This window comes from Lynx canadensis, chromosome A2 (assembly GCF_007474595.2).
Source record: "Lynx canadensis isolate LIC74 chromosome A2, mLynCan4.pri.v2, whole genome shotgun sequence".
NCBI classification, from domain to species: Eukaryota; Metazoa; Chordata; class Mammalia; order Carnivora; family Felidae; genus Lynx; species Lynx canadensis.
In genome coordinates this window covers 48,857,081-48,882,452 of record NC_044304.2, presented here as the reverse complement: position 1 = coordinate 48,882,452, position 25,372 = coordinate 48,857,081, and the positions used below count along the sequence as shown (strand labels likewise).

The following is a 25,372-nucleotide window of genomic DNA, read 5'->3' as shown; positions in this document are numbered from 1 at the left end:
TTTTTTCTGATTCTTCAAATACACCATGAGCATATTAAAGGGATGGTATCATACTTCTTATCCCTAGAATCTATCAGAATTTCTAGTCTGTACCCAACTAAGTTTGTTGAAGATATGTTTAATGAAGGGACTTCAAAATACATCACAGGTTGGGGTGCCCCTATGTCTCTTGCCAAAACTTCCTAAACTTCAACAGGACAAAGTGGTATTTTTGTCTGAATTGTGAATTCTAAGAGAAAGCAGTCAGCAATTTTAGCAACATTAAAGAGGTTTGAGCATTAGAGGTTAGGGAAGTAATTTTCCAAGTCAAATTAAAAATAGCACAGTAGACTTAGTGCTTAGGAAGCTGTGCAAAACATCCCCTTTTACAACTAAGAGAAAAAAAAAACAAGTTTCTATTTAAAGTTAGAAGAAGGTTATTTTAACTCGAAAATTCCAATTAACCTAATAGCACACACCTAATGTCATACATACTGAGCCTGAAAAATCCCTTATCTGATTTAGCGGGGTCTTTTTTCTTTTTCTCCAAATGAAGAGAGATTAACAAACATCTAATTTTTGTTAAGAACATTAAAGAATCCCCTTCAACCTCTCAATTTTTGTAAATGATTTTTCTGCTTTCCATCCATTTGGCTAACTTAATCACCCTTTAAATTCTTACTACTGCTTTGCTTTCATAGTCAGCTCGGCATTTAATAGTTTTGAGTGCTTCTGTTCACACTCAATCCAAACTAATGGCACTTTTTAACTCCACTAGGTGCATCTCTTCACAGCCTTTAGTGGAGTCTGTAGGCTCCTGCAATGACCCCACTGGTGGCAAAAAAGCGAATCCTTTCTCTGGGTCGTTATTTAACCATCTTCTTCTAGGCAATGCACCAAGTCAACACTCTCCTAAATGGTGAACACAGACAGAAACTGTTTCCTTTGCCTTCTGTTAAGGAAATAAATAGCTATTGTTCTGGAAAGAGAAGAAAAGTTGGTTTCGGACAGCCCAATTTAAAAGATAGAGATTTTCAAAGTGTTAGGATATCTGTGATTTTTCCCTCTCCTTAGACAACATATACATTTCCTTCCTTCCATCAACTTCCAATTTCAGATCACCCTTCTCCCAGATTCCCTTTCTTGCTTGCCTTCTTCAACATCTCCTCCCATAATTTCATTGTTTTCTGATGGTATTTCAAGATGGGTATTTTCAAAAATGCTTTTGGCCTATTTTACAATTTACAACTGTTCTAAAACTTTACTACACTTGTGATTTTTATCTCTTTATTGTCTTCCCTGGGTGCTCCCTCACAGCAGGACAGCTCTCTCACAGCTAGTTCTTTCTGTCTACATTACACACACTCACACACACTCAGACACACACTCACATACTTTTTTATTTTTTTTTTTTTGCAGTATATAATTACAGAACACTAGGGCTGTAGCACTTCTCACTAATTATTTTTGTATCTACCAAAAATACAAATGTATGAAATAAATGCCTACTAGTAAACTCATCATGGTGTTAAGATAGTAAATACCTGCCTTGGTAAGTTCCTCTAAGGTTTTTGCTCTATCTACATGTTATAACATGGCCTCAGATATAAAAATAGCTTCACATTCTAGAGGTAGGATTATTACATGTCTTAAACTTTTATGTCCTTTCCATTTATAATGGCATGTCCTTTGAAGATATCCCAAATATCTAGGTGACCACACCCTCCTTCCTTTCGGTCTGTGGTAATAAATCTGGGGAGAGGTTGCTGGAGATTCTATGGGATGGTATTCATTGACAACAGACACACTGCTATAATACCATCCTAAACTAATTTCATCCGGGGTTTTGCAAATACCACTCAAAGGTAACAATTTGTCAGAATTCACCAATGAACTCCATTTTGTCAAACTGAATGGTTAAGCCTGACTGAAGAGTAGTATTTTGATGAAGCTGATGACATTCCTGTATTCTGAAATACTGTCTTGATTTGAAATATTGTCTTGTTTCCAAAAAACCATGGTCATGTTATTCTTTCCCAAACTCACTAGTCAATCTAATTTCTCATTTTCCCTGACTTTTCATGTTAAAATATTCTAGCAATCACTATTTTTATAATTCCTTATTATTCTCTAAAATGTTTCTTTAAATGCCATCTATACTGTAATTAATCCAGAAAATTAAGAGGTTTCCAGAAGTCTCTCTTAAATTCCAGGTTCCTATAATGAATTGCGTATTTCATATTTTTACTTGGATGTCTAAGTATTTCTAATCCAGCACATCCAAAATGGATCTTGTTTGTTTCCCTAAAACCTGCTCTACTGACAATTTCCCCCATCTTAGCTGATGACAATTCCATCTCTTGCATTTGTTGTGTAAGTAAAGAACTCTGCAATCACTCTTAGAGATTCATCTCTTTTTCTGTCCAAAATCTTATTGACTTCACTTTCAAATAATATTTTAAATTGGAACACTTATTACCTTCAATGCTACCACCCTGGTTCACCCTACTATTATCTCTCACTTAGTCTACTTTAACAGCATCATAACCAGTCTTTTAGACTTTATCCTTATTTCTCTATATTCTATATTCAACCCAACAGTATTATCTTTTTAATATGGAGGATGTATCATCCTATTCCTGTGCTCAAATCCTACAAAGGTCTTCTACTTTATTCATAATAAATGGCAAAATCTTTACAATGGCCTGCTAGGCCCTATATTATCTGACCATCCCATTACCTCTTGACTTCATCTTCTTCTTCCTCACTCTGTTCCAGCCTCATCAAATTCCTTTTTCTCACATACACCAGGCATGCTCCTCCCCCAGGACAACTACATTGTTTTCTATAGGAAGCTGTAAACTCTTGTCCCTCCAAAGAAATACTAAAAAGAATCAGAAACTATCAAGACCAACTTTGTCAGAACTCTGGAAGACACTGAAAGGTTTATAGCAACCAAGTGAACGCAAAATCAAGAAAAAAAGACAACTTTACAATGTTAGGAAAGCTTTGTGGCTTTTTTATTTGCTTTTTTCTCATCCATTCCCTATCTCAATGGCAGTCTGGACAGCCTGAAGGCCACAGCCTGCATTCCTGGAGTGAGACCCTTGTACTTGGTTCTGGGAAGAAAGCAGAGCAGACCTTATTAGAAAAGTGTTGTGTTTCTTTATTCTAACCTTTCTGGGGGGTACCTGAAGGATTAAAACAACTTAATAGTCTCTGTTTTGCCTAACTTGGAAATCATTAAGTGTGGGAATGAGGTAAATAGTGTTCCTAATCATTATAAAGAAAATGAAAAGCCCACAGGCATCTAGAGCTAAAAATTATAATTGAAGCATACAATAGACAGCCTAAACCCTAGGAGAAAAATCTGAAAAGAGAATTTCTTTGGTAAATTAAAACATTCACAAGTGCCTGTGTGCCCTGGGAATTTAGAAAACCACAAAAACAAACAAATGAAACAAAACACAAACAAAACAAAACAAAATACAGGGCAGGATGGGTGCTCTGGAAAGACCTGAGACCTTAATCTCTCATCTTTGGCTAATCTCTAGGCTCAACATGCAGGAGGAAAAGGTTAAGGCACAGGCATCTGGGTGGCTCAGTCAGTTGAGCACCCAACTTTGACTCAGGTCATAATCTCACGGTCTGTGGGTTTAAGCCCTACGTTGAGCTCTGTGCTTACAGCTCAGAGCCTGGAGCCTGCTTCAGACTCTGTGTCTCCCTCTCTGTCTGCCACTCCCCTGCTTGTGCTCTCTTTGTCTCTCTGCTCCTCATCTGCTTATGCTTTCTCTCAAGAATAAATAAATAAACAAGAAAGGAAGAAAGAAAGAAAGAAAGAAAGAAAGAAAGAAAGAAAGAAAGAAAGAAAATGCTAAGGCAGAATTATACAGGGCTTGGTTAAGCCTTGAAGTATTTCCCCAGAACAGAGCCAACCCACAAGACTGGGTGGTATGTTTTAATTGGATCCTGTCAAAATTTATTTGGTGAGGTCATAACCAGTACCTCACAGATGCCCTTATTTGAAAATAATACCATTACAGATATAATTAGTTAAGATGAGATCTTTAGGGTAAACCATGGTCCAATATTACCACTGTCCTTATACAAAAGGAAAAGTGGGACAGGGAGACAGACAGGGAAAACATGTGAAAAATAAAAGCAAGCCTAGGAATGCTTGCTTTCTCAGCAAATTATCAGAAACTACAAAAGGGGCATGAAACAGATTTTCTTTTATATCTCTGAAAAGAAACAACCCTGCCAAAACCATGATCTTGGACTTCTAGCCTCTAGAAATGTGAGACAATAAATTGCTCCAGCTTAAGCCATCTATTTTGCAGGACTTTTCTATGAGAGCCCAAACAAACTAATTTACCATGAAAGGCATTTTGTTTGTTTGTTTGTTTGTTTGTTTGTTTGTTTTATCCCCTGGCATTCAAAGAACTCTCTGGGAAAACACTAGCTGAATACAAGCTAATAGAGCAGGCACTTTACTGACCACAGATGACAAGGAATACAGTCTTCATGTTTGGAAAATACATGAAGCAAAACAACAGCTGCAGTCTTCCGTAATGAATAATATCAAACCATAGAAAAGATTTAGAATCTGATGATCAGAGTTATCACATTGTAATATTCAAATTTTCGGTTTTCAACAACAACAACAACAAAATCACAAAGTTACAAATAAATAGTAAATTATAGACCATTCAAAGAAAAAAAGGACAGAAACTATGCTTTAGGAAGCCTAGAAATTTTTAACTTACTAGAAAAGGATTTTAAGTCAATTGTCTTAAATATACTCAAAGAGCTAAGGAAACCATGGACAAAGAAATAAACAAAACCAGGAGAATGATGAATGGACAAAATGAGAATATCAATGAAGAGATAGAATTTATATAATTTATTTCCTGCTAATATTTTTTATTTACCTATTTATTATGTCTGTTAATTATTACCTGTTCCCCTCTGTGAGTGCATAATCTCCATGAGGGCAAGGATCTTTCTTTTCTGGCTACCAGTACCTAACTAATACCTTCAATATAGTAGACAGTCAAGATTTGTTAACATTAACTGACAATAAATGGTCTCTTCTACATCCTACTACAGTTATGTAATATAAAGAAACATTAGTGATGATGCTATAAAATAAAAAGTAATTTGGGAGCGGGTAAAGAAAAAGAGAGGTACATTTATAAAGTGACAGTTCCTATAAGTGATAACTCAGGGAGGAAATTTGGTAGGAACACAGTTGGATGAACAGTCTATAACCCTGAGAATACATTACAATCAGTTCTCAGTTGGGCAAAGATCACATAACAGTCATTATTTATTTAAAGAAATAATCTCCATAGTGTAGAAAGTGATAATCCAGTGAAATCCTTAGTAATATTATTGGTATAATATTTCCTTGACCCCAAAACATGTTTATTAATATACTTTCACATTCTGCTTTTTCCAATTGAAATTAAAATTAGGTTGTCAACATTTACACATTTATAATTTCAAAGTGGAAGTGTATTTCTTTGCAATAATAAATCCTTCCCCCTTGTTTTACAATTTTGTTGCCTGTATGAAACATAAGCTGTACTGATTTCACAAGTCTAAGAGCATTCTCTAGTTTACATTTTTCCTTCATGGGTAATTCTGGCATTGGATATTTTCATATAACTTATAATTCTTATACAAAGTCTTATGAAATGACTTAATAATAATACTTAAGATAATATTACTTAGGGTGATACATATAGGCATATACAATGAAAGCAACAAGCATTCTTGAGTATCTGAACTTTTACTCTACAGTGATATGACTTATCTTACAGACTACATATATTTTAAAAGATATTATATTTACAAAAAAAACCCTACAGCTAACATCATACTTAATGCTGAAAAACTCAAAATTTCCCCACAAAGATAAGGTACAAAGCAAGGGTTGTCCCCCACACTACTCATTTTCAACACCATACTAGAATTCCTTGGTGATTCAATTATGCTAGAAAAGGAAATAAAAGTTATATAAATTGGGAAGAAAAATATAAAAGTGTCCTCTTTCACAGATGACATGATCATCTATGTAGAAAATCAAAAGAATCAACAACCACCATAACAAAAACCTCCTGGAACTCGTAAACATTTATAAGAAAGTTGCAGAATAGGGGCGCCTGGGTGGCGCAGTCGGTTAAGCGTCCGACTTCAGCCAGGTCACGATCTCGCGGTCCGTGAGTTCGAGCCCCGCGTCAGGCTCTGGGCTGATGGCTCAGAGCCTGGAGCCTGTTTCCGATTCTGTGTCTCCCTCTCTCTCTGCCCCTCCCCCGTTCATGCTCTGTCTCTCTCTGTCCCAAAAATAAATAAAAACGTTGAAAAAAAAAATTAAAAAAAAAAAAGAAAGTTGCAGAATAAAAGGTTAATATATAGAAATCAATTGCTTCCGTCTATAACAAAAATATAAAAGTGAAATTTGAAATTAAAAATACAAAAACATTTATATTAGCGCCTCAAAAATAATTAGGTATAAATCTATAAAATAGGTATGAGATCTGTATGAATAAAACTATAAAACTCTGATAAATGAAATCAGAGAACCACAACAATGGAGAGATATTCCACATTCATAGATAGGAAGATTTAATATTGTCAAGATGCCAGTTCTTTCCAATGCTATCTATAGATATGCAATCCCAATATAATGCATTCCCAATAAAAATCCCAGCAAGTTATTTTATGGATATTGACGAACTGATTCTACAATTGATATGGGGAGGCAAAAGACCTAGAATACCTGGCACAATATGGAAGGAGAAGAAAAAACCTGGAAGAGTGACTCTACCCAACTTCAAGACTTACTATAAAGCTATAGTAATTGAGACAATATGGTATCTGTGAAATAATAGACAAAAAATCATGAATAGAATACAGAGCCCAGAAATAGTCTGTCATAAATATAATCTTTGATAAAGGAGCAAAGCAAGACAATGGAGCAAATATAGCCTCATCAACAAATGGTTCAATTGGACATCTACATGCAAAAAATCACATCTAGATACAAACTTACACCCTTCACAAAAACTAACTCAAAATGGATCAAAGACCCAAATGTAAAACAAAACTTTGAAACTCTCAGAAGAGATCATAGGAAAAATTCTAGACGCCCTTAGGTATGGTGATGTCTTTTAAGATACAACAATCAATGAAAGAAACAACTGATAAACGGGACTTCATTAAAATGAAAAACTTCTGCTCTAGCAAAGAAAATATCTAGAGAAATGGAAGAGAAACCACCGAGTAGAAGAAAATATTGGCAAAATATGAATCTGATACAAAGTTCTTACCAAAAATATATAAGGAACACTTAAAACTCATCAATAAAAAAAACAAAGAACCTGATTTAAAAAATGGCCAAAGACCTTAACACACACCTCACCAAATAAAATATGTGGACATAAATATGTGCACAAAAAGATGCTCCATATCATATATCACCAGGGAAATTAAAATTAAAACAACATTGGGATAGCACTATTAGAATAGCCAAACTCTTGAACACTGACAACACTGAATTCTGGGAGGGACAAAGAACAGCAGGAACACTCATTCATTGCTGGAGGGAATATAAAATGGTATAGCCACTTTGTGAGACAATTCCACAGTTTCTTCAAAACAACATAGTCTTACCATACATTCCAATAATTAAGCTTCTTAGTATTTACTCAAAGCAGTTGGAAACATGTCCACAAAAATCCTGCACATGGATGTTTATAGCAGCTTTATTCATAACTGCCAAACCTTAGAAGCAATCAAGATGTTCTTCAGTAGTTGAATGGATACATAAACTGTGGTACATCCAGACAATAAAATATTAGTCATCACTAGAAAGAAATGAGTTACCAAGGCATGAAAATTCATGGATGAACCTTAAATACATATTACTAAGTTAAATAATCCAATCTAAAAAGTCTACTTAGTATTATTATTCCAGTGATAAAACATTCTAGAAGAGGAAAATCTATGGGGATAATAAAAGATCTGTGGTTGCTTGTGTGGGGGGGGGGATTAATAGGCAGAACACAAAGGGTACTAAGGGCAGTGAAAATACTCTGTATGATATTATTATGATAAATATATATCATTATACATTTTTCCAAACCCACAGCATATACAACACCAAGGGTGAAGCCTAAGGTAAATGATGTACTTTGGGTGGTTATTTTGGGTCAATGTAGGTTTATCACTGGAAAAAAACGTGCCACTTTGCTGAGTGATAGCGATAATAGGGTAGACTACACGTATATTGGGGCAAGAGTAAGTGGGAAATATCTGTATCTGCCTCTTGGTTTTGCTGTAAACCTTAAACTGCTCTAAAAACATAATGTGTTTTTAAAAAGCATCATTTTATAAAATCTATTTATTCAACAAATATTTATGACCGTCATTTCTTTCACAGGCCTTTTGCAAATGCTGGGTCTACAGAAGTGAATAAGACAGAATGCATGATTAAGATTACCTTAGGCTGCATGTAACAAAATATCTAGCTTAACAGTGGCTTAAAGATAAAGGGTAATTGTTCTCACATGAAAAGAAATCCTGAGGTAAATAATTCCAGGATTGTTTCAACAACTTAAGTCATTATGGACCCAGGTTTTCCATCTGTCTCCTAGCTTTCCTCAGTTGTCATTCACTTCTCTCATTAAGGGGACTGCCATCATTACAAGTATCCTGTCCTCACAAAATAACATGACAAACACAAGAAAAAGGGAAGGCAGGGATTTTTCTCCTTGTGAGAGGGATGGGCACATACTCTGCTTTGCCTGGGACAATTGCAATTTATCCCCTCTTTTATTTCTAATTTGTCCTGGATTTGGATAATAAATAAGTTAGATAGTTGCTATAGTAGCATGCATTTTTTCGAGAGAGAGGAAAATATTTCTGAGAGCCTCCTTCAGAAAATGTTTTCACCTGCTCATCCCATAAATGCAGGGAGATGTGGGTAAGTGAACAGTTGGCATTTTAAACCTTCACAGAATGAGGAGGCTTCCACCCTTCTGGCCAAAAAGAAGGGTGAAAGAATGACTGTTGTTTCAAGAGTTAAGAGCATAGGCCATAAATTACAAATCTGCAATCTCGGAGGTAACTGGAATTTCCTCAAACCTCACAGACTGCAGGAATAAATGGAGTCACATTATCTAGGCCCTCACAAGCCCCACTGACACTTTCCTATGTGGTTCATGCACATTATCTTCAAGGGTATCACATACATTCTCACAAACAAGTCTGTCAAATATCTTACTATTTCCTAGGAGTCACTGTTTTCCTTTGGATATCTTCTGGGTTCAGTTGAACTTCCAGAGCTCTGCCAAGCATCATGTTTTCCAGTAACACCAGGATCCCCTGCTTTGCATTGCTGCCAAGGCAGTGCACATGGTGTCAAAGCTATTCAGAGGTCTGGGGCAAAGTAGCAGAGAATGCTATTCTCTCCATATGTTGTACTCCTGTTAGGACATTCCAAGGTATTACTATGAGCGTCCCAATGGCTGACAAAGTTTTTAGGAAAATGGAACTTGAGATGGATACGAATTAGTTTCAGCAATATTCAGCAGAATTTCCCTTGAAGAGAGAACTTGTTTTGACTTGCTTTGGCCAAAGAAGTTAAGGTTGAAATAAAGCGCATCCCTTCAAAATAAAGGCATTTAAGAATAGTTTGTGAATGTGCCACTCTTTCTTTTTGGCAACGCAGCACAGAATGTATTGATATGGATATGCCATAAGATAGAAACAGCCTAGAAAGCTAAGCAAATACATGGAAGCCAACTACCCTGGAATGTCTCCTAGAGTCAGAGAGCACTTCACATGGGTGAGTACTATTTGTTGTTGTGTTAGTTACTGAGAGTTGGTCACCACAGTGTAGCTTAGTCTATCCAACTGAGACTTTTTTTTTTTTTTTTTTTTTTGTAGAGTCCGACTGTTCCCTATGGAAATAATGTGTGAATTCAATGGGTTCTGGCCTGGGAAGAGTAACTTGGTCTCTTTCTTTTGACAACTAAGACTTTCTTACTGGATCAGACTAATTTTGTCATTCTTCCTTTAGAAGGGATTCTCTGCTCAATTCTGAAACAATTAGATTTTGGGAGAGCAATCTGATAGTTCATCAGTATTTCTCAGGAATATCTGAAGCCATCACTTAGACTTCATCAACATTCTGTGATATATAACTTAGAATAACTGATTATATGTGAAGATGCTTCATGAACAGAATAGCCACTGCATGGCTGAGATAATGGGATTAGGAATAAGGCTCAGGCGACAAGGGAAGGAAAACATCATAGGGTTGATGAGACTAATGGTCTCATAAGACAAGAATACATAGATTTCAAAAGAGAGGGATAAAGAAGGGGAGACTAATTAAAAAGGGACACCCATGTGAGGTAAATAGCACTTGGAAAGGATGTAACTCAGAGAAGATACAAGATTTAACAAAAGGCCTGACAGAAGACTGTCCTAATATGCAATCATATTTGTTAAGTCATTTGAGTTGTAAGTTACAGAAACCCATTCTGAAGGATCTTATACAAGTAACAGGAGTCTATAGTTGATAAACATGCGAAGTCCTGATCCAGACATGGGGAGCCAGGGGTGTGATATGAACTCCATGCCTTATCTCTGAGTCAAGGTTTTGAATCAGTGTCACCTGAGTCACATGAGCTGACAGCAAGTAGAGTGTGAGCCTCTGCAGGTGAGAATGTGGGGGCTGTAACAAGTGGAGAGAATGGATGCAGGGTAGGCAGAAATAACAGATAATCACTCTCACAATGAAGGACCCTTTGGGGATGATAGAGCTGAAAATTTTCACCTACAGGTGAAAAACTTAAGTCCTAGGAAGGGAAAGCCCAAATGTAAATATATTGGAAACTTTATAATTAAATAATAGTTAAATATTATTGAGACCCAAGGTAGGTCAATTAATAAAACATTTATATCTTGGCAAAGAATCATTAAAAATACATAAATATATCAAATATTTTGACTCAAAATCCATCCATACACACACACACACACACACACACACACTCACTTGCCAATCTTCTGGTGTATGATCATGAAAATTTTTTCCAAATATGCATCACCCATTTGGCCTCCCTGTTATAATCTTGAAAAAAAATCAACTATAATAAAATTCAGTTTTGTGGTCTTTAAAGTGAAATAAAAACTTGAAGGTAGTTGACCAGTAGTTAAGTGCAGTATGTTTCTAGTGTTTATGATTTCCTTTAAAAATTTCCACCAAATTTAGCCTACAACTAACAGTTACAAACTTATCAAATCTTTCCAAGGAACTCAAATGTATCTTCTTTGAAATAGCATCTCTCATTCTCTTTTATTTTCTCTGCACTCACTTCATTGGTTTATATGATTTTCATTACATGAAATAATTACGGTAATACATATTACTGCAGTAAATACATTTAGAATCAAAAATAGCTATTCCTGAGAGCTAAAAATTAAACTGGTGGGACATACTAGGGATCCAATTATTAACGGGGAGTGTTCAGGGTACTGGGGACATCAGACAGCATATCATGCAAACAGAATGGATACATTCTTTTTGGTTTACATATTCACTGGTTAGGAAATGATTGGTGGTCAGTTAAGCGAAGCCCATTAAGAAAGCATGTATCCTCTGGGAAGCCATCTGGCCCAAGACTCTTGTATCTTGGGAGATTTCTGATTACTGATTCAATTTCTTTGCTGATTATGAATCTGTTCAAATTTTCTCTTTCTGTTTCAGTTTTGGTAGTTTGACACACACACACACACACACACACACACACAGGAATATTACTCAGCCATCAAAAAAGAATAAAATCTTGCCATTTGCTATGATGTGGATGCAGCTACAATGTATTGTGCTAAGTGAGATAAGTCAATCAGAGAAAGACAAATACTATATTAATTCACTCATATGTATGATTTAAGAAACAAAACAGATGAATATATGGGAAGGGGGGAACAGAAGGGAGGGAAACAAACAACAAGAGACTCTTAACAGTAGAGAACAAATAGAGGGTTGATGGAGTGAAGTGGGTGGGAGATGGGCTAAATGGGTGATGGATGTTAAGAAGGGCATTGTTGTGATGAGCAGTGGGTGTTGTATGTAAGTGATGAATCACTCAATTCTCCTTCTGAAGCCAATATTGGGCTGTATGTTAACTAAAAATTTCAATAAATAAGAAAAAAAGAAAAAAAGAAAAATCTTCCTAAAAAAAAAAAAAAAGTAAAGAAAAAAGAAATTGTGTATCCTATGAGACAGGAAAAGGCATGGCCTCAAACCTGGGACTTTATACACATAAAGTGAATTGTTCTCAGCTCTCCTTAGTTACTTTCAATTGAGATTTCTCTGTTTACATTTCTGACCACTTGCTCAAGGCCAACAATGTCTAATTTAAACAACACAAGATAAAAAATGAGATGGTGTTTTTCTTCACATACCTATTCTTGTCACACCTGTGATCTGCTCACCGTCTCTCTCTGTCTGTTCTATGAGTAGAAACAGTACAGTTCAGAAAGGAAGTGCCCACGAAGTGTCTAAGACAAACAGCCTTACCTGTGCCTTCCTACTTTCTGAGGAGTCAGAGCTGAGTCTTTCCTTGTGTATTTGGAACATTCCAGCAAGTCACCTAATTAAGCCACAGGGCCAGTGCTGCCCAGATAGTCTCTCCAAACTTGAAAAAAAGGCAAGACATACAAAGAATGCAAGAGGTGCAAGATGGATAATCTCAAGGAAGCCATGAGCGGTAGGCATTGCCCTTAAGGTTCAGATTCTAGTTGTAAGTGCCACAGGTGAGCCTGGTATGTTTGGTGGTTTCAGGAAAGGGGCATGCAGCACATTTTAGACTTGGGAGCAATGAGTTTGCTTTTGCAGGGTAGACTAACTCTGAGAAAAGCAGGAAGTCTTTTGAAAATACTAATGATTTGATCTGTCTTGAAGAAAAAGTTATTTTCCAGAGAAGTAAGAAATAGGGAAATGGGAAACTTTGGTGGATTTTAAGCACTGAAAGAATCTGTTATGGATATGAGCCAGGAATCTAGAGTAGGCTACAGAGGCTTGAGCCACTGACCTGCACCCACATTCTCCCAATCTTTGTTTGCACCGAAGAAAAAGTTATTTTCCAGAGAAGTAAGAAATAGAGAAATGGGAAAATTTGGTAGATTTTAAGCACTGAAAGAATCTGTTATGGATATGAGCCAGGAATCTAGAGTAGACTACAGAGGCTTGAGCCACTGACCTGCACCCACATTCTCCCAATCTTTGTTTGGACCTGTATTGTGTCCTGGTCTCTCTTCCTCCTTCGTATCTCCATAATTTGCAAGCTGGTTTTTAGGGGGAAAATGTAAAATTATTCTAATATGATATTTTCTTTTTTATACTTTTTTTTAAATCACCTGTCACTTCTAAATTAAGTAGGCAACTAATGAGAGCAAGGACCTGGTCTAGACTGTCACTTGCTATATCTCACTGTTTAGGTTGGTGCCTGATACCCTGCTAGAGTTTACCAGTATTTATAAAAGATTCAATAAACCAATTGTCATGACACTGAACACGCAAAACTCTCATTGCTCTCTTATTAAACCAGTTATAGCTCTAAAAGGCATATGCAGGGGCGCCTGGGTGGCGCAGTCGGTTAAGCGTCCGACTTCAGCCAGGTCACGATCTTGCGGTCCGTGAGTTCGAGCCCCGCGTCAGGCTCTGGGCTGATGGCTCGGAGCCTGGAGCCTGTTTCCAATTCTGTGTCTCCCTCTCTCTCTGCCCCTCCCCCGTTCATGCTCTGTCTCTCCCTGTCCCAAAAATAAATAAAAAACATTAAAAAAAATAAAAAATAAATAAAAGGCATATGCATTGCTCAGAAATAGCACTGTGGTTTAAGGCAATGTTTTCTTTCTTGTCATTTTCTGCCATTCACCTACAAAACCTTGTGATATGTGTGGAACATTCTAGGTAATCAAGGAAGGCTAAAGTAGGACACATCTAAATTGGAGCCAGAAATATTTTAGTTTAGCTCTTCATAGCTTTGATCTCCAGTTTTAGGAAAAATAAAGAATTCATTTCAGTCTTGAATTAAAAAAGCATGAAATAACCAACTTTTTATGCCAGGTCCAGAGCATTTTTTTTGTCTCTCCTACATAGATTGCAGATTTAATTCAGGAACCAAGCTGTTCCACAGACACATTTGAAAACATCACCAATAGTCAGAGCCATTATAGTTAGCTTTGAAAATCCACCCTTCATTACACTAGCTCCCTAATGTTAATGATTATAGCAGAGATGAAAAGATACTGGTCCACAATCCCTGTTGACTATAATTAGAGGCTGCCTTGGACAGCCTATTCTCAGAGAAGCAGAGCACTTTGTAGGGCAAAGAGTTGAAAGCAACATGGACATTTTTTGCTCTGAGGACTTGTTGGGGGCTGGAAAGGATGACAGAAAATCCCAGTTAATGGGGCAACAGAAAAGAGGAAAATGCCAGAGATCCCTTGGCTTATCAGACAATTCAGAGACACTGAAAATTACAGAAGTGTTTTGGCTCAGGAGCTGGAGGAGAGCTGCCAAGTTGTGGAGACGTTCTCCAGATATCCTGTGAGTGTTGGGCAGCGATCAGGGCCATGGCCGACCTTTCCCGGGCACAATTCCTATCAACATCAAATTGAAAGGGGGAAGAACAACACACTTGGCTAGCAAACACAGAAGCCCTTTCTTCTATAAATGGAGAATAAATACAGATAGAAGATAAAAGAAGATGAGCACTACTCTCACAGAGGCCATGTGCTTGCTAGCAATTTTTCCTAAAGCAATTTATTGTTAATTATTCATGCAGATAGAGAAAAGACCAGCCAAAAATTCAGATCTTTGCTGAACATGTTCAAAATATAAATCTAAAGAAAAGAAACATGTTGATTATTGATTGCCTTTTTCCTGTTTGCATTTGTACATACAACATTACAAAACACAAACATACAGGGATATAGGAGTATTATAAATATTTGGAGGATGTTCCACGACAGTAGAAATCAATATGGGATATTTATCAAAAAGAAAAAAGAAACATTAGACAGGAGAGGAAAACTTATTTGCTGATACAGAATATTCTCCATTTTATTAGTTTCATTTGGGATATTTCATAGCTTGCTTTACAAACCTTAGTGCAAGCAAATGCATTTCTTTTTGCACTTCTTTAGGAGTGTGTCACTATAAATGCACAACAACAATCTTGATGTCTCATCTCCTAAGTGAGCAAATCTAGTCTGTTCTTTGTAGCAATGCACATAGACAATATGGCTAGACATAAGCCACACACACCAGCCAAAGAGAGAGAGAGAGAGAGAGAGAGAGGGAGAGAGAAATCCTCATTTTTATCCGGTTAGGAGCAGAGAGTTTTGTATAAAGAGTTGCTGCCCTATCATGTTCCAATTTTAACAATATCTCTCTCTCAATTCATTGTTTGGAACAACCCCTCCCCAAAAGAGAGATATAGATATAAATGACATAGATATAGATATAGACATTGATATAGATACAAATGTAGATATAGATATGTTTTTTTCAGATCTAGGATGTTGTTTTGTGTTTGATTTAAGAGCTTTGCATATCACCCCTCTCCCCACCCAAAAAAGATAACTTTGTGTATCCCTAAATACACAGCAGGAAATTTTTTTTCAAGAATTTATAAAAACTTCAAGATACTTAATAATTTCCCTAAATATCATGAAACTGGAGCTAGTAACCATGGAGTATAGGCATCCATGTCATGCGGCATCTACAGCCAAGGAAGAAAGGACCTCACTCATTCCTTGCTTGCTTTCATTCTCACCTGACTCTTACACTTCACTTCTCCATAACATCACCTGAGTGAACATTCTAACCACCTTTGATCACATTCTACTTTCCAGACACTGCCCAGACTTTCAGAATAAAGAACACTTTCCTTAGCATAATTTCAAGACCCTTTTTAATCCAACTCTGGCCCGTTTCCCTGCCATATTTTATGGCAGGATGTCAGGTGGTCTGTGATTCCTCCACCCATCTCAGCATCCAAACACTTAAAAATCTGTTTATCTGCCATATGCAGGCCAAGGGGTACTGGTGCTGGGGGCACAATGCAGGGCATACATAACAGATATGGTTCTAGACAGAGACAAGTAAAGAGATGCTACAATGGTAGGGGTCATGAAGGATGCCACAGAAGCAACAGAAAGGGTGTCTAACCCAAACCTGGCTGAGGTGGAATGGTCACATGTAGCTTCCAAGGAAAATTAATGTCTGAGCAAAGTCCTAAAGGACAGAATTAGGAGTGAATTAGGCCAATAGTGCAGTGACTGGAACTCTAGGAGAGAAAAGAGTTGTCCCAATGCCCTGTAAGTGGGAACGTTTTTAAAGAACCATAAGGATTTCAGGATTTCAGGGTTGTGCTGTAGAATGAATTATTTACTGTTATCCCAGCATGCCCTGCTCCTTCACTCTTCTGTTTCTGTCCCTGGGTTGGGGGTGGATGGTGTTCTTCTCCTCACCTGCCTGATACATTTCAAGTCATGACTTTATCTCCTCTCAGGAGTATCCCCAACTGCAACACCACCATTCAGAGAAACTTCCACAGTATCTCCTTTGTACCCTGTGGTATCGATTCCATATTGCATTTACAGTGTTTCTCATGTTACCCAGTCAATGGCTATTTTTGACACCTTCTCTCAGCTCTGTATGCCTTGAAAGTAAGGATTTTGTCCTCATCTTGTTTTTCAACTCTCAGAACAGAGCAAGACATATGGTGGATACTCAAAATTTTTAGTAAAAAGGAGTGGAGATAGTTAAAATGTTATCTTTTATTTTTGCAACCCATCTGCAAATGCATTGGTCTGTGTTGTAAGATAAGCAATCTTCTCAGGACACGTACTGGGGAATGAAATGAATTCAAAGCCTCCCAATGAACACATGGGTGACTCATGGGATCTTTATCTCCCCCAGATAACACAGAAAGGCAACAGTGACTGAACCACAACCTGGCTTGTTTAAAAAGGTCTCCATAGACCATGCAGGCTTCTGGGGAGAATAATTAATTATACTGGAGTGGAGACAGAATAGAAAGAAATGCAAATATTTGATCCTTTTTTGAGTGAGAGGATAGAGGCTTTTTTAACGTGCAAAGCAAGCATGTTTTGGGGAATCTTTGGAGACATGGTCCACCAGAAAAGAAACACAAAGCAGGATACCAGTGGAGGAGTTCCTTTTCTTCACAGTATCTTCTTTTCAAAATAACTTTTCTTTTCAAATTAAAGGAGAACATAAATTGTAATCAGCAACTTCTGTTAGATCAGAAGGATACCAATAAACACCCTCTCCTCCTTCTTCCTCTTGAAGACTCTTTGTAGCAGCAAGGAAGGCAAAGGAAAAGAAAGAGGCAATGATTTAGGAAGGCAAGAGAAAGAGAGTGAGAACAAAAGAGACCCATGAAGGCAAGGTGATGTTGGTGCCTGAGAGAGGTGGTGTGCAGTGAGATCCTGGGGGCTGGAAGACACTCCACGAAGTAACAAAGAAAACAATCCCCAGAGTTATTCTGCTGTAGAAGTAATGGATACATTGCAAAGGGAAAATATTCTTTCAGAAAAATGCAGTTCACTTATGTACACTTGGATTGTGTTATTATTTCACTTATTAATGGTGATGCTCATCTCTCAGAAAGCTCTGGTGCCACAATAAAAAAAAATGAGAATTTTGATATTATAAAAACACATGATCTCTTCAAAAGAGGACTATCAACGAAAAGAACAGAGCAGATATATGGCCTAATGTGCATTTCATGGCTACAAGTTTGAAATTACACTGCATACATTATGTAAAAATACCAAATCCTCAAAGAGACGCCTGACTGAGCCATCCTGCGTGGCACAAACCAGTCTCTTAGCATATTTTACAATGGTTAAAACCCATACCTTCGACTGTTGCTCGCTTGGGCTGAATGGTGATGGCTCCTTCTGCAATATCTTCATGCTGGTGCAGTGGGTTTATTTTGGAACCCCAGCTGTCTGATCCCACCCAAAGAAAATGGCCTACTTGGTCAGCTCTTTTGGCTGCTGCAAGGATCTGCCTGTGAAAAAACAGAAAAAGTTTTATTAATGATAAGGAACAGCTGCTGAACGTATATATATCAATTATGAATCAAGCAGAAGGAAAGCAAGCTACCAGTTCTCAAAAAGTAAGTAATCAATGGCAAAAAAGAAGTATGTCAAAGGGTTTATATCCCTGCATATATAAAGAAATTTTATAAACCACTAAGAAAAATGATCATAACAGCTTGAAGAAAATAGGCAAGAAACAGTAAAAGACAAATGACAAAAGGAGAAATATAAATAACCCGTAAGCTGGAGATACATATTCATATACGTTAGAAAGGAGGGAAATGTAAAATAGGGTAAGATATCACACTTGCTTTTCATGTTGACCAAAAGATTTGTTTTGTTTTGTGAATCTGGGCATGGGGCTGGAGAAATGAGAGTTTGCATTCACTGCTGGTGGTCTATATAATTTCTGGAAAACACCATGTCAATCTAAATTAAGGGTCTTAAATTATTCATTGAAGTGAACAAGTATGCCATACTTGAAATTTTACAGCCCAGTTTTATAAATAAAAATACTATATAAATGGGGCACTTGAGTGGCTCAGTCAGTTAAGTGTCTCAGCTCAGGTCATGGTCTCGCCGTTCCTAAGTCCAAGCCCCGTGTCGGGCTCTGTGCTGAAAGCTCAGAGACTGAGTCTGTTTCGGATTCTGTGTCTCCCTCTCTCTCTCTGCCCCTCCCCTGCTTGTGCTGTGTCTCTGTATCTCTCTCAAAAATAAACATTTAAATATATATATATATATATATATATATATATATATATATATATAACAAGGGCAACAAGGCAAATAAAACAAAATGAAAAGTAATCAATCATGGTACAGTTATTATAATATATTTTTGGAAGAAAGAAGAGGTGGATAAGGTGATTGCATTTGTAGAACAGAGGAAGCTACAACTGAGAGTCCTCTGGTGGGTCATACCACAAGAGAAATGATTTGTTTGTTTCTCAAGACTTGGAGGTACTTTGTCACATAGGTACATGGCCAAATTCTTTTTCTTCTTGGCAGAAAATGGAATGGTAATTTTCTATTAAAACTGTAAGGAATAGGTTCTGATATTGTAAACATCCAAATACCAGAAAGTTGTGAATGAGAAATGTTGAATTAAGCCTGTTAATTATAAGTTAAATTTATCACTAAGTATTAAAATGGTAAGACTCTCTGGGAAATTTACACTTCTGCCTACAGAATGCTGAAAACTAAGAGAGTGTCTCCCCCGGGAGAAAACAGCTTTTCTCAAAAAATCTGGACCATCCTAGAAGAATAATTCTATATACTGCCATAGAGAGACCCTCTAATGGAATGGCAACTTGGATGTCTGACCAGACCACTGAGAGCCCTTTTAGGTGATATGCACTGTCCATGTATCAAGAACTCTTTGGTCTTTCTCTCAAATGGGAACTTCCAGAAATCACCCGTAATTGCAGAAAATCTCCAATGTAAACTAGAAACCAAATAAGTTAACACAAAAAGGAAACTGATGTATAGTGGGGCAGAGAAACATATAGAAAAGAACAAAAACAAATATATTTAAATAAGAATTATCATATCTTCTGTAATCAAGAACAAGATAACATAGAAAATAGAATCAAACAATGGGAAATAGCTCTTAGTTATTAAAATATGAAATATGTTAGGAGAGAAAAAAAAAGAGTGAAGAAAATTATCCAGAAAGCAAAACAACAACAAAAAGGTAGAACACATTTCAGAAAATATAAGAGTCTTAAAGAATGAATCTAGGGACACATATATTCAGCTAATAAAACTTCCAAAACAAATAAACAGAGACAACAGAGTGAATTTTGTAACAATATATTTTTAATGAAGAAGAGACCAAAAAATTGATAATATGAATTTCCAAATTTAAAAGATTCACTCAGCAAAATAATGGGGAAAAATCAAGCATGTCACACAATTTAAGATTTCTGGGGAAAAAAATTAAAATATCCTAAAAGCTTCCAAAAGAAGATCAGGACACAGGAAGAAAAATAAGAAGCAGAATATCACCAACCCCTTAATAGTAAAAACAATCAAACAAACAAAAACCAGCAAACAAAAGATGATGGATAGTGGAGCAACGCCTTCCAAATTCTGAGAAAAAAAATATTTTATAATCTGGAATTCTAATATTTAACACACAAAGAATCCCAGTACTAACAGAATTAGCATATATGTCCTCTAGAACTTACAGACTTTTCCATCCAAAATTAGAACCTCAAACTCCCTGCAAGTTACAAGTCCTACAACTCATTAGCCACCATAGCTATTGGCTGAAAATCATTTATGTGCCAGGTATCATGTAATTAAAAATAAGTCTGAAGCCACCTGGATGGCTCGGACAGTTGAGATTCCAACTTTAGCTCAGATCATGATCTTGGGGTTCATGAGTTTGAGCCCCACATCGAGCTTACTGCTGTCAAGACTGTCAGCTCTGAGCCTACTTCAGAGCCTGCTTCAGATCCTCTGTCCCCCTGTCTCTGCCTCTCCCCAGCTTGCATGCTCTTAAAAATAAACACTTAAACAAACAAACAAACATGAAGCTATGCCTAACCGTTCCAACTACTAAGTAAATATGGAGAATGAGAACATTTTTTAGGCATGCAACACAAAATGTTTTCCTTGAATTTAGCCTTTACTAGAAAGTTTTGAAGAGCATGCTACAGCAAAATGAGGAAAGAAACCATAAACATAAATGAGTGACAGGGAAAAATTTCTTACCATGATATAGATTGGTCCAGAATAAAACAGGAAGATGGATATTTGAGAAGGTAAGTGTCCAGGAAAAAAAAATGGAACTCATGGATTATCTTTCACATGAATATATGGAAACAGATGTGAGACGTAGGACATTAGTAAGAAAAAGCAAGTAAAAAATCATCATATGAATGCTTTGAAAAACTAAACCTTTTACTCAAAAAAATCATATCATAGAAAAAAGATCTGATGCTGTGGTATATAATATTTATATAATCATAATAAAGCACGTACTCGTTTCTGTTAAATGAAAACCTTATAGGATAACATTGAGAGACTACGGAGGGTACAAGTGAGCCAAATTCTACCTAACATAAGAGGAATTAATAGATAATATTCAAACTTAATAATTCCAAAATTGTGTTATTGGCACATTATGCAGATAAGACAGAAAGAAATAGCTGAAAGAATTAAAATAACTGCTCAAAAAGAGCTTAACCAGAGAGTCTGAAGGGTCTGGACACTGCTGTTTGTATCAAAGTGTTTCACTTATATTTTAATTTTTATAGGTGTTTTTCGTTTTAATAAAAATAAACACAATCAATAATTTGTACTCTTGACCTAGAGATACTATTTCTACTAATCTATGCAAAGGAAATGTCAAAAACGCTGTCAAAAATGTATGTTCATTACTGCAGACAACCTAAAGGTAGAGCAATAGGGGACTGTCTAAACAAACAAGAGTGCATCCAAAGGATGGACTAAAAAGTAATTAAGAATATGCTTCATTAGAAAAAAAAGTGAATATTCTTAGCTTTCCACAAGCACTTGTTAAAAAAGAAAAATCAATGAATAAAAACTGCAATAGGTTATTCAAGTCGTATATAATAAAAGCTGGCTAAACTTTGCCAGTGTATGCATATATATACATAGTTAGAAGTACAGGGTCATCTGAGAGCACAGAAAAATAAGGATACTGCTAAAAACATATTGTTAACCTAACAGTCCACTGAGAAGGTGTTGCTGAGATTGAAGACAGTACAAATGCAAAGGTGGGCAGAAGCCAAGTAAAACAAGGAAGAAAAGACAAAACTAAAAAAAATGCAAAAAGTGGATGTTCACTTTAATATAAATGTAAAACTGTGAGTTTATTTATTAAGATAACTAAGAGTAAACTATTTAAAAATACTTATGGTTAAGTGAAATGTGAATTACAAACAGTGGAAGATAAAAAGTGAGAAATTCTTTTGGGGAAAATCTGTATGTAAACATTAAACCAGAATTTTATTCTATCTCTGATTATTGGGATTTCACATTTTATAGAGATTATTTAAAATCATTGCTTGTGATTAGTTTCTCTAACCTTAATCTTTTCTAGATAATCAGGGCAAAGTAAACTTAAAGATTCCTTTTAATAAAGAGCAACAACAACAAAAAACTTTACCATGTTTTTCACTGGATGTACAATAGTTATGTATTACTTTTATAATCAGAAAAAAAAGTGTTTCAGAAAAAGGATCCACTATTGTCTAAAATTCAAATTATCAGTGGCCTTGACTTACTGAGCATTTGTCTTAGCTTTAAAATCTAGATATTACTATCTTCTCACTGCTATTCTCTAACAAAGTATTTGAAGTTAATGTTCTAAGAAATCTCAAAATTTCCCATTTACAGTGTAAATCTTCTGAAAAAAGAAATAACATAATATTGTGAGTTAACAGTACTCTTCAGACATTACTATATTTGAGATCATGTTTTAGAAGAAACATAAATGCACTTAAATTTTATTACTGCGTTCAAGAACTATTTCTGCTATCACTGCTATGGATCACAGTATACAATAATATTCAGCACACAAACCCCATAACAAAAAGAACGAGCATAATTATTGAGTGGATTGTATGCATTTTTACAACCCAAATTAAAACCACACATTATCGGGGCGCCTGGGTGGCGCAGTCGGTTAAGCGTCCGACTTCAGCCAGGTCACGATCACGCGGTCCGTGATTTCGAGCCCCGCGTCGGGCTCTGGGCTGATGGCTCAGAGCCTGGAGACTGTTTCCGATTCTGTGTCTCCCTCTCTCTCTGCCCCTCCCCCGTTCATGCTCTGTCTCTCTCTGTCCCAAAAATAAATAAAAAACCTTGAAAAAAAATTAAAAAAAAAAATAAAACCACACATTATCTACAAGTCAAGAGTATTATGATGAATTAGTCACCAAAGCTATTTGCAGTAATTTTTGCATGACATATACCATGTATTTAGAAATAAACACAAAGCCACACCTTATCAATACTTTGAAAATGTGTAAAATAATGTATGAAAAATATTTATGAGACAATTAAGAAGGAGATCAATAGAGATGAGAGAAATAAGCAAAAACAAAACAAAAGAGTAATATTATGAAAACAAAATCTTTCAAGTAACTACCACACAAAGTGTAGAAGAAAATGGCCAAGGAGCAACATATTAGAATTTTGTAAGAAGAGAAGTAATACATTTAAGGGGTGGCCAGAAATAGTTTCGTGGAGAAGGGCATATTTGAGACAGACTTTAAAAATGGACAATTTCAACAGGTAGAGAAGGAGAGAAACAAAAAACACCATCAAAAAAAGAAAGGAAGGAAGGAAGGAAGGAAGGAAGGAAGGAAAAAAACAAAACACCATGGGGAGAAGCAATTAGAACTGCTAGAGGACCAGAGCCATGCATTTTGGGTATAGAAGTGGATGAGTGGGGATGAGGTCTAAATGTTAAATTAGGACCACATTTTAAAGCATTGTGAAGTTCACATAGAGAAGCTTATCTTTAAATTAATAGTGTGCATTAGCATAGTGAGTTCACTCATTCATTTATTTGGTACCATTTCTTGAGCATTTACTACCTACCAAACACCATGAGAGGGACTGAAGTACAGAAGGAAGTCCAAAGAGGTATCACCTCTGCCTCTACAGTGCTTACAGACTAGTGGAGAAGATGGACACTAAACAAATGATCAAGTGATGCAAAATAACATTAGTGACATAAACTATGAAGAATTTGTGAAAGGTGCATCATTCAGAGACATCTTCCCTCAGAAAGCCACACTAGAGATGGCACTGGAATGAGAAACTGAGGAAGGAAAAAAAAAAAAAATTCTAGGCAGGTAGAAGGGAACACACCAAGACCAGGGAGTGAGGAAACACAAAACATGAAGGAGCAGGGAATGAAATAAGACTAGAAAGGTGGGACGAGGCTGGATAAACAGAAAAAGAGCTTAAAAGGATTTTCATTTTATTGATGGGAGAACTGAGGCCTCAGAAATTGGGAAGCAGGATGGGGGTGAGTGACAGTGGGGAGACTTCCCAAGGTGACACAGTGCTCATTAGTTGCAAAATACCTCAGGGATCTCAATTTCAGGTTTACTATGCTTGGCATTTAATAATCCTGCCACCCTAGGTCAGAGCTTAATACTGGGAAAGTGATAGATGGATTCAGAAACAACATTTAGGGTGTGTGTGGAGGGGAGAGGCACAAAATCAGAAGGCTGACAATGATGACAGTGCAGTAATCCAAGCAGGATACAGTAATGTGCTGAGCCCTTAAACCTCACTCTGAATGAAAGATACTCACCTTCAAATTAAATGGTGTATTTTGAATTCTAAGACAGAGACTAAATAATTCCATCCAGTTCTTTCATACCAGTGGAGATATACACCAGCACAACCTCTTTGGAAAACAACATTCATATTGGAATACATCTTTGTCCTGGAAACTTCTTTTCTAGGCATTTATGTTGAAAACACTTATAGGGGTGCCTGAGTGGCTCAGTCGGTTAAGCATCCGACTTCGGCTCAGGTCATGATCTCATGGTTCATGTGTTCAAGCCCCACGTCAGGCTCTGTGCTGACAGCTCAGAGCCTGGAGCCTGCTTCATGGATTCTGTGTCTTTCTCTCTGCCCCTTCCCCACTTGTACTCTGTCTCTCTCTCTCTCTCTCTGTCTCTCAAAAATAAATAAAATATTAAAAATCACTTATAAGATAAATACATAAAATAATATAACTGCATTTATATATTTGTGTTATATTATTACATATCTATCTATTGCATAAAATGCATATATTAATAATCTGTATTTGCATATTTATATTTGCATGCACAGATGTGGAAAAGGAAGTTTATTGCAGCATTATTTATAATTACAAAAGTCTGCAAATGTCAATCAATAAGGCAGCATTTAGACAAATTATAGTATGGGTACAAGATGAAATTCTGCACAGCTATTAGAAAGACTGGATAGACAGGTACTTATATTCATAGACATCCATGATAAAATAGTGAGGAAAAGCTAGCAGGGAATACAACAAGATGTACACATAGTATGCCACCATCATATAAAAATATAGACTATCTCTAGAAGAGTATACAAGAAACTGGTCACTAGCCACTGCAGCTGAAAAAGAGAACCTGTTAGCTGGGGGGAGGCGGCAGGATGAATGGAACTTTTTTATAAACCTAGATTTTTAAAATATTTTTAAGCAAGTGTAATTACTATTTATTCTAAA

At 36.4% G+C, this 25,372-nt stretch overlaps 1 protein-coding gene across 1 annotated transcript in view; it reads right to left on the bottom strand.

The window, feature by feature from the left end:
- Positions 1-25,372, bottom strand: part of GRM7 (glutamate metabotropic receptor 7) — an 822,804-nt gene that overhangs the window by 357,247 nt on the left and 440,185 nt on the right. Inside the window, 1 exon segment of the mRNA XM_030307293.1 lies at positions 17,953-18,107. Coding sequence (XP_030163153.1) covers positions 17,953-18,107 — 155 coding nt within the window.